The sequence below is a fragment of the Perca fluviatilis genome, chromosome 2 (assembly GCF_010015445.1).
Source record: "Perca fluviatilis chromosome 2, GENO_Pfluv_1.0, whole genome shotgun sequence".
Classification (NCBI taxonomy): domain Eukaryota; kingdom Metazoa; phylum Chordata; class Actinopteri; order Perciformes; family Percidae; genus Perca; species Perca fluviatilis.
Window position 1 is genome coordinate 29,945,229 of NC_053113.1, and position 10,170 is coordinate 29,955,398.

Sequence of the window (10,170 nt, forward strand, 5' to 3'; positions counted from 1 at the left end):
CATCTTTGACAGCATGTTCTCATGTTTAATGCTGATGTTCTTTACTGGACTTAACTACACATTGACATGTATGGTTAGAGCTCGTAGTGTCCATACATACAGAAATAAAATATTTCTATTGCTCATTGCACCTTATATGATGCAGGAGTTGTATTAACTTACCTATAGGCTTTGATGCAAAAAGTGCGTAAAGCACTTAAATCTTATCCTCCACATACAGTTATTTGTTTAGTATCTTCTAGTATAAAAATCAATAGGTAAAATTGGTCTCACTATTGTAAACATTTCCATTCATTATAAAAATCTATTGAGTACATGTAGAAGGAAAATTGTGCGCGCAGGGGATCAAACCATCAGAGGCACATCCTTAGGTGCAAATATAAAATGTTAAACTCAGTAACAGTACTATTAGCTTCTTTAAATCACTTCCAGTTCCTTTAGCAGCTCCCCGAAACTTGTCACGTACCACAATGACCTCTCCTTAACCTGCTGCCTGACGACATTTCCACCAAATCCAATGAAAGCACTCTGAGGACAAAAGAGACACTCTAATCACAATGTGTTTTCAAGAATACGTAACCGACTAGCAAATGTGCGCACGTAAGACTGAAAAGTGGGGAGAGTTTTAAGCCGCGCAACACACAATGTGAACACTTACGGCAGGAGGGCATGCCTCTAGATCCGTGGCTCCATCGCCAATCATCACCACAGTCTTGAAGCCGTATTGTTCCTTCAACATGCTGATGACCTTTCCTTTTCCACCACTCTCAGCTGTGGGCTGGCTCTCGTCAAAACCAGCATACTCTCCTGGAAAACACACATGACTGAATTTAGAAATGTAGAATGTTGCCCTACAACAAGCTGACAGAAGCGCTGTGACACTGATGAAGGAAAAGATTTGATTCAGATTAGAAACGCGATCTGGGGCGCCCACATAGAGGTTTACTCCTCGACGCAGTGGTCGCGGGTTCGACTCCGACCTGTGGCCCTTTGCTGCATGTCGCTCCCCCTCTCTCTCCCCCTTTTATTGTCTACAGCTGTCCTGCCAAAATAAAGGCCTAAAATGCCCAAAAAATAATCTTGATCTGAGAGACCGCTTTAAACAATACTAAAAAAATTTTATATCAGGTAGAAGGATTCAAGCCTCGTCAGTCCACTCATAGGGATTTCATACACACTTAAAAATGCTCCGCTCTTATGAAAACAGAGAAAAGTCACTTCTAGGGGGGCCCCGGTAGCTCACCTGGTTGACCGTGCGCCCCTTGCACAAAGGCTCAGTCCTTACCGCAGCGGCCCGGAGTTTAATTTCAAGCCGGGGCCCTTTGCTGCATGTCATCCCCCTCTTTCTCCCACTTTCCTGTCTTCAACTGTCCTATCCATTAAAAGGCCAAAAATAATACATTTTTAAAAAATTATTTTTGGGGGGCATTTTATGCCTTTAATGGATAGGACAGCTTACGACAGGAAAGGGGGAATGACATGCAACAAAGGGCCGCAAGTCGAACATGCAGCAAGGACTGAGCCATTGTCCATGGGGTGCATGCTCAACCAGGTGAGCTATCCGGACGCCCCAGCCCAAAAATAATCTTTAAAAAATAAAATAAAAAAGAAAGTCACCTCTAGCTCTTACCGTTGAAGTAGAACTTGAGCCGGTTGGCGTAGACATGATGCAGAGGAATGTTTAGCTGAGTGGCCACGTGTTCAACAATGCAGCGGAATCCACCTGAGATGAGGAACACCTTTATGTTGCGCTGGTGCAGACGGTCCACAAGCTCACTAGATGAAGAGACTTTACAACACAAAATTTTTTAATTCCCCTCCCCCACCCTTTTTTTTTAAAAAAAAAAACACAAATATTTTAAAAATTTTTAATTTTTATTATTTTTTTTTTTTTTAATTATTTTTTTTTTACACACCTCCCAATATTCATGAGACAGTTTATCATCACTCAAATGGATGCTTCGTTCTGTTTTAGAAGGTTTGGACATATATAAGCTTTTTCCTAAACCACTTCCATAGATACAAATTACCAATATTGTTGTAGAAATACTATTTTGTTGTTTTCACAACATTATCTTGTTTATCCCTGATGTTTCTCTTTTAAAGGGGTGATAGAATGCAAAACCGATTTTACCTTTTCATAGTTAAAAAACGTTTGGTGTTTAAATAGGACATACATAGAACCTCAAAATCCCATTGACACCCCTTTCCTCTGCAAATCTCACAATTTGAAACTGCTGCTGATAACGGGCAAATCTCAACAAAGCTAAAAGTTGACGTCAATTTCCCAACTCCTAGTCTTTGTCATGCCCCAACATTTGCATAGGCTACACCACTGACCTGAGGTCAGCTCTGAATCTAGCTAGGTCGTGCAGATCTACAGAGGTCCGCTATTTAATTACTAAATTCACTTCTGAGACTTTTTTATGCAAGAAATCAACTATGTAGAGGTCAAATATGGGCCATTTTACGAAGGTTGATGGCTAATTGCAAATTTGGTCTGACTGTGTCACAGTTCAGCAGGAGCTCAGCAGGCTAACGTGACAGCGGCCTGTGCCGCCTCGCCACCCGGCGTGTCCTCATTCATAGACCCCGGCTCGCTGTGAGCTAAATGGATCTCCGTCACGACCAGAAGCCCGCGGCGCTCCATACCCGTGCAAAGTCACCGTTTCTGGGTTACTGGACTACTAAATGCCGAGGCCCTGATGGAGCTCCAGGGCCTGCAGCTAGCCGCGATCTTTACCCATAGGATTGAAGGGACACCAGCTAACGAAACCCCTCCTATTCACAAAAATGCATTACATTGAAATCTGACACAAGCATTAGCTTTGTAAGACTTCAGGGTAGAAGACCTTAGGGTAGCTGTTCTATAAGTGACGTGATGAAATTCAAACTGTAAATATATTATAGTTATGCCGAAAGTGTCGCTAGCTAGCCTCGATCTTTAGCTACCCATAGGATTGAATGGACAGCAGCAGCTAACCAAACCCCTCCTATTCACAAAAATGCATTAAATTTAAATCTGACACAAGCATTAGCTTTGTAAGACTTCAGGGTAGCTGTTATATAAGTGGTGTGACGAAATTCAAACTGTAAATATATTATAGTTATGCCGGCAGACGGACAGCTCCGCGGAGCCCTGAGCCCCGGTTGTCCAGTAGCTAACCCAGAAACGGTTACTTTCTCCTGGGTATGGAGCGCAGCGGGGCTGCCGCTGTCTCGTCAGACTGTGTGGACCTCCTGAAATCCGACACGTCTTACCAAATTTGCAATTAGCCATACATTTTTGTAAAACGGCCCATATTTGAGATTTATATAGTTGATTTCTCGCATAAAAAAGTCTCAGAAGTGAATTTAGTAACAAAACATTGCAGTGTCTGAAATATGAGACCTGCTGTCGAGTCTCCAATGTGTTTCTATGTGGTTCGCTCAAACCAATCTGCGCGCAGCTCATCTAAATATTCATGTTCATACCATATTTGGAAGAAAAGCTCTTGTTACGAATAGGGCCATAGGGCCATATTCACAGGGTAGTTATGGGCCCATAAAATAGCATTCGGGCAATTTTCAGCCCAACCAATGTTACATACACTATTAGGAGACCTTAAGGAACAGTGTGAAATACCCTATATAATCATTCTATCACCCCTTTAATGGCCACAAATATCAAAAAGTACTTTGGCCTTATACAGAGGGTTGGTTACCATAAATAAAAAAAAAAAGAAAATCATTAAAGGGGTGGTTCAGAATTTTGGACATAGGACCTCATTTCCAAGTTAGCCAGTGTGTTATTTATCAGTCAACAGTATCTGCTAGCCAGCCACTAAAAACAAACTCCACAGTACATCCATGGCAAATAAATTGTAACGCCAGACTACCGTTGTAAATGTCTGTGTTGATAGAATAATGTTAGAAATAAAACTACCCTTGCATCTCAATGATCGCATTACATTTTGAGGGACTAGTTTCTCAGCAGCGGCTTTGCTCCGGTTAGTAATACTGCGCCGAAAAGTAAACCGAGAAGCGCACTACAGTCGGGACACCTAGTAGTAGCCTAGTACATTGGTATTGAAGCATTGGATTGTAAATAAAAGACTAGGCAACATGGTGATTCAGTGTGCATTTAGAAATTGTAAAAATAAACCAAACAGATGGGCACCACAAAGTTTCCACAAATTTCCATTGGGAGATCCAGAAAGGAACCAACTGTGGCTTCTTGCTGCTGGCTTGGACATCAAGACACCAGCGAAGACTCTACTCAAGTTGCAAATGTGTAGTGATCATTTTAGACCAGACGACTTTGAAAACCCCGAAATCTAAAGGACCGTAAGTCACTGACAACGAATGCGGTTCCATCCGTCTTTCCAGATGCACAAACAGCTACTGATGAACAGGTAATAACTTTTGGTAGGCTACTCTAGTTAATAAAGCTAGCCCCTTTTCATAACGTTAGCCTAGCTGCTACTGATAGATTGAGACTGACGTTAGTGGAGATAAAGTTACAGTTCAATGCATTGTGGAGAGTGACAACGTTAGCTAACGGTATAGCTACACTCTTGGTAGATACCTGGCTGGGCTAACCGCTAACTTTAGGTAATTGCTGACAGAAAAGTCATGTAAGCGTGGACAGTTTACATGCAAATTGCAGCGGCAGGTAAATAAACTTGCGTGATTGTCATGGAAACCGGCTTCCTCGGTAGCCTAGGTAATATCACTCTGCCGCCACTGTAGCCTATGCTACCAACTACAGGGAACAAAGTATAACTATTGCAATGCGATGCAAGGGTAGTTTTATTTCTAACATTATTCTATCAACACAGACATTTACATTGATAGTCTGGCGTTATAATTTATTTGCCTCGGGTGTACTGTGGAGTGGGTAAGACTGTTTCTAGTGGCAGGCTAGCAGATACTGTTGACTTGCGCTAGCCTAGCAACAGCAAACTGCAACTGAAAGGACTGGATGAAAAGTGTTGAAAACGGTCTCCACTGATAAATAACACACTGGCTAACTTGGAAATGAGGTCCTATGTCCAAAATTCTGAACCACCCCTTTAACGTACAGTACTTTCAAATGTCCTGTGCATACCAATACTTATGTATTGGGTGGTCCACTGAATGACTGAGGTTTCTCAAAAGAAGAGGCATCTTCACATATTCACCTGATACCTGGAGTCAGTTGAGGTGGGTGGTCGGTTATCAGTTTGTTCACTTGTTCTCTGGAACATCGGATGATGGAAAGACGCTCAGTCAGCGCTGTTTTAAATGTCATTGATCCGCCCATAGCTTTGCGAGTCCTGAATTGTGAGAACAGAAAAACATTTGCACAATATATTAAAACAAATCCAGTGATGACGTCAAAATAAGGTGTATTTTTCAGTGCATGTTAATGTGATGTTGACAGCATTTATACATTTCAGTGACTGCATCCCCCACACCACAAAATTTGGCAAGTTCATCTATGCCTTCTTCTTTGATGACTGTGCTGTCCACATCGAAACAGACAGCTTCTGCTCTCCGGAAGAGTTCCTTTGTCTGTGAAAGTGTTGCCATCTTACTGGAAAAAGAAAAAGTACACAGGTATGAGACATTTAAAAACAACAGCAGCAGCATTTCAAAAGGACTTACAACTCTGATGGCATACATAGCTTAATGTAAGGCATCGTGCTATTAGGAAGTTATGTGAAGGTAAATCTAATAAGCAGGGTCCCGAGGTGATGGTAAAACGTGAGGTCTGTGATTTTCAGCAGCTGAATGATTTAATTGTTAAACTGTACAGTAGCCTACGCAGTAGAGGTCTCCTAACCAGTGAAGTAGAAAATACAGCACTGACTGAAATACCTATGTGCAAACGTTTCTGCATCGACGAATCCCAAATAAAACACGTGTCCCGGTCCACTGGTGTGTGACAAAATGCGTTACATAAAGCAGCCTGCGTGAACAAACCATAGGAGAGAGGCTGTTATATAGACATCCTCTGCACGGATTGCGTCACCCGCGAGACACTAGTGACTGCAGTAAAATCCTCACGCTTCAACGCCACGCTAATGATCTTCTACGAAATGTAATAACAAAGTTATGGTATGGTACTCACTGGTGAATGCAGCGTTGGTAAGGCACTATACAAGCAGCTTCAATTCAATTAGCCGACCCGAATCACAGACAGAGCCGAATGGGCTCACCGATGAGGAAGAGAATTGTTGAATGCTGGACCAATCAGAGGGAAGCCGGTGAGGGACCACCCGTTTGCTCGGTTCCATGACGACAGCAACGCTCAACCAATGGTTAATTTATGCTAACTGCAGTGAAATGCGCCTTGGCATGGTTTACATTTAATTAGGTATCCTTAACAATAACTGTATTACAGTAGGTTTATTGTTAATAATAGACATTTCAGCTTAGATAAAGGGGGTCGACCGCCTAATCAGTGTTTCTCAAATGGATACTACCTCTAGGGGAACTTTGCAGTATTGCAGGATACATGATATTTTTGTATTCAAAATTCCTAAAATAATAATAGCCAAATGAATGTGTAGCACTGTTGTCCCTCTTTTTTCTACCAAAAATCTTTTGCGCCGTTCAGAGGGTGTTTTGATGAAAACATATTTCAAAGTGCTATAGATTATTAAAAAAAAAGTTTGGGAACCACTGCCCTATCTGATTCAAGCTTGATTTATAAATAAAGGCAAATCAATTAACAAAAAAAAATAATATGTATATACCCACTTACAGACACATCCTTTAACCAATCTTCAAATTAAATAAGAGATTAATTCAGCTACTAATAAATCATAAGGGTGCTAGGCTATATGGAACCTCAGTAGTATACAGTAATATATATATATATATATATATATATATATATATATATATATATATATATATATATATATATATATATATTTAAATGTAGGCCTATTGTAGGTTTGTACAAAATCCTAATATTATACATCATAGCCTATCCAATTAGGAGAATTCTTAGATGTATTAAGTGTATACATACTTACAGCTTCATCCAACTAGACAGTGAAGTAGGCCTAGTCAAACTTGGGAGAAGTGCTCAAAAGCTGAACTAGGAAATACATTTTTTTTTAGTAGCTCATATTGGAGGAGATGCTAATCAACTAGCAGGAATATCAGATTCAGAAAAGGGTTTATTGCCACAATAAGTTACACGTATGTGGAATTTGCCTTGGTGAAAGGCGCATACACAAACAGACAAACAGACATAGTAAACATTAGTATGAAATACAATAATTACAATAATAATACAATAATAAAAACAAATACAGAAACAAATATATACAAAATAACTGTCGCATAAGGAAAAAGAGGCTGAATGGGTTGAGTGCAGAATGTGCAAATAATATATAATATATGCATGGGCAGATGTATAGTCCAGGATGAAGGTTAATGCCAAGTGTAGTGACTAGGAGACACAGGTTCAAACAGTACTCTGGTTTTAATCAAGAAACATACTGATGATAATATTATCAAGGCCCCAGACCCCCACCGGCATAAATTCTTAATCCTACATCCTGGACTACCTGTCCTCTGCACATTCATATATATCCTGAACACATCCCTCAAAATTTTTTGCACATCCTGCACTAATCCATAGTAGGTTACATATGTCTTGCAGTTCTCAACCGGTGCAAAACGCTAACAGAACACGAAGAGTTGTATTTCCCAAGAGAACAGCCATGTATGTTATGTTCTGTAAACAGTCTTGGCCTGGGATCGCTTGGGATGGACGGCATGTCCCGCCCATGGTCCCGCCCTACACTGCCTCTGAATGGCTTCTACCCCTCCCACTGTGCTTGACTAAACCTAACCAACCCAACCAGATCAGGCAACAAATACTAGCCAATCAGAAGGAGAGGAGGGCGGGTCGTGCCTTCGCCATCCTATGAAAAGCATATTTGCTAACCGGAAGACGACGTTACTGTCTGTGGCTATTCAGACCTGGCTAGTATGTGTGCTAACTCCACATTGAAGTCAGTGGCTATCCGCATGTAAAATGTCGCTCTCAGTCGTCCATGTTTGCTGTAAAACGGAACCAGGGTTCAAGTGGAACAATGCAAATTTAAGCTGCAACTCAGCACAGGTAATTTTAGCTAACGTTAACTAGATTCAGGCAGGATGCCTTGTTTGTTTTGGATATGGACAGCATGAGGCAACGTTGCACATGGTGGCGAGCTAACGTTAGCTGTAAGTTAACGTGCATCGCACCTGGAAGACGGTAGCTATAGTTCTTTAGTCAGAAAGTAATCAACAGTTTTTGCTGAAACACCACCACGATACTCCCTTATTCGCATAGATTGTGATTTGTGTGGTCAAAGATGGGTCCAGAGGGCCGTTAAGAGAGTTATCGTTAGGCTAAGTTGTGTTACGGACAGGCTTAGGCCCACAACTTACATAGGAAATTAAGAGGACATACTTAGGCGTGTATAAACATGAATGATTCTGCTGATGTTAACGTGTTTGTGTACCTCTGTCTTGTGATCATTGCACAGAATACATTGGAAGATATGGGCTGACCTGACTCATCATGGAGGATCGCCCAGCCTGAAACACACCATGTGGCAGAGGTGAGGAGGAGCAGATGTATCCCATTTCTTATTATCCTGGAAGTTACAAATTCAACACTGGGAACTTGAGCCAATTCCTTGTCAAGTCCGCTAAATCAATCGAACGACGTATATTTTCTGAATGTAATTGAGAGATGAATGTGCCCAGCTATGTCAGAAATGTATCTCTTCAAATGAAAAATTAGCTCTTACAAACTTCAACACTGAGAAATCCAGCTTTCTGTTACTGAGCTGGTGTGTTCTCCTACAGATACCTTGTCTGAAGATGGGATTGTTGATCCTTACGTGGCCAAGAGTAGGTTAACACGGAGAGGTAACTCGTACTTCATAATAACATATTTGAATGCATGGCCGAATTCTGTTTTACTTTTGAAATAGTAAATGCAGTCAGACACCATGCTAAATTATTGTTTTCACACACTGACCCAACAACAGGATGAGAGTGCTAATTATGTGCTTTGATCTTGTCAGAGTGAATACAGAAACGTGGCTCTTAAATATGTGACTGTTTGAATATGTCACAAGGTTGCAATATTTGTTATTGATTAGACGTACATTCCTTCATTTAGATATTTTACCAAAAGCATTGTTTAGCACACTACGTCTCACAATCTGTTTGTGAGAAAACATGCTCAGTAACATTGTCCTCAAACAAATTCATCTCGCGACCTCCATAACACTTTTTTTCTTTTCTTGTTCCAGCATTTGTCAAAATATCTAAGTGCAGTAGTCCATGGCCATCACACGTGGCCCAAAGAAACATGGCTGCTACGACTGACCTCCATACCGCGATGGCCTGAGGATGGTAGGTTTGCACACACGGTTATGCAGCATAATTAGTTTTCCTGGCACTGAAAGTCAGCACTGCACTGAGGCATGGCCGAATTCTGTTCCAGCTGGTCTGTGGTGGATACAGTCAGACACCATGCAAAAGCCACATCTCATAACTGCTAAATGACTGGATGAGTGCTTCCCTCAGCCTCATCCAACTGTACAGGAATGAGTACAATGATAAACTTGGAAATTGTAGATGCTGCTCTGCCAATATTCCTGCTGGTTATTATATATTTTTTAAACTGTTTACTAAATTCTGCAGAGTAACCGGTGGCTGCTTCTAAAGCAGGAACACAAGAACAATAGTCAACTCCTTCACTCATGGTAATAACATGTCCATGAAAAGTTGACTAACTATTAATGCAGGTTGTGAAATGTTCAATTCCAAATGCTTTTTTTTTTTTTTTTTTTACCCACAGCTCCAGAGGGAAAACTGTGTCCCTGCCCTTGAATAATTGTTTATACTTGAAAGATGTATCTCACTCTAGTGTTGTAATAAACTTTTCACGGTTTAAAAAAATAAATAAAAAAATGGGTCTTGTGTATTAGCTTTCTACATTCAAGTTTGTGTACACACAGAAAAATGCAATCCAGATTTACAAAAATTCAAAAGCATAAAGTCAGGACCTTTCCAATAACAAGTCTTGGTTTTTCAAATGTAATGCACATTTTAATAAATACATCCATGGCATACATTTTAAAGTGCTATATAATTAAAACATCCCTTGAAGCTGTTCTCAGATCA

At 40.7% G+C, this 10,170-nt stretch overlaps 1 protein-coding gene, 1 long non-coding RNA gene and 2 other non-coding genes across 8 annotated transcripts; 3 read left to right on the forward strand and 1 right to left on the reverse strand.

The window, feature by feature from the left end:
- Positions 1 to 4: 4 nt before the first annotated feature.
- On the reverse strand, positions 5 to 6,247 carry psph (phosphoserine phosphatase). Of its 4 annotated transcripts, XM_039825676.1 has the most exons (7): positions 6,095 to 6,220; positions 5,842 to 5,932; positions 5,414 to 5,557; positions 5,163 to 5,297; positions 1,631 to 1,776; positions 659 to 807; positions 5 to 528 (listed from the first exon to the last, which is right to left on the reverse strand). In XM_039825676.1, the coding sequence occupies exons 3-7, from the start codon at positions 5,551 to 5,553 to the stop codon at positions 418 to 420; spliced, it is 681 nt and encodes a 226-aa protein (XP_039681610.1). In that variant the 5' UTR covers positions 5,554 to 5,557; positions 5,842 to 5,932; positions 6,095 to 6,220; the 3' UTR covers positions 5 to 417. The 4 variants fall into 4 exon arrangements, with proteins under 4 accessions (XP_039681610.1, XP_039681601.1, XP_039681624.1 ...); XM_039825667.1 differs by lacking the exon at positions 5,842 to 5,932 and having other exon boundaries at positions 6,095 to 6,247; XM_039825690.1 differs by lacking the exon at positions 5,842 to 5,932 and having other exon boundaries at positions 5,414 to 5,553; positions 6,095 to 6,225.
- A 1,671-nt stretch (positions 6,248 to 7,918) lies between these two features.
- Positions 7,919 to 9,970, forward strand: LOC120575101. 2 transcript variants are annotated; one of them, XR_005641950.1, is made up of 6 exons: positions 7,919 to 8,107; positions 8,517 to 8,591; positions 8,842 to 8,904; positions 9,294 to 9,396; positions 9,688 to 9,749; positions 9,845 to 9,970. It is a non-coding gene; the product is annotated as an uncharacterized LOC120575101 (long non-coding RNA). The 2 variants fall into 2 exon arrangements; XR_005641951.1 differs by lacking the exon at positions 9,688 to 9,749 and having other exon boundaries at positions 7,924 to 8,107; positions 9,845 to 9,968.
- Positions 8,937 to 9,075, forward strand: LOC120554445. The gene has a single exon (XR_005638452.1). It is a non-coding gene; the product is annotated as a small nucleolar RNA SNORA15 (small nucleolar RNA).
- LOC120554450 lies at positions 9,466 to 9,602 on the forward strand. Its single transcript, XR_005638453.1, has one exon. It is a non-coding gene; the product is annotated as a small nucleolar RNA SNORA15 (small nucleolar RNA).
- Positions 9,971 to 10,170: the final 200 nt, after the last annotated feature.

Bases quoted from the DNA above. Each gene is read 5' to 3' on its own strand.
- psph (XM_039825667.1), bottom strand. From the start codon at position 5,553: ATGGCAACACTTTCACAGACAAAGGAACTCTTCCGGAGAGCAGAAGCT. The intron at 5,298-5,413 runs GTATAAATGCTG...CTCACAATTCAG, and splicing joins GGGGATGCAGTCACTGAAAT to GACTCGCAAAGCTATGGGCG. The intron at 808-1,630 runs GTAAGAGCTAGA...TGTGTTTTCCAG, and splicing joins GCTCAAGTTCTACTTCAACG to GAGAGTATGCTGGTTTTGAC.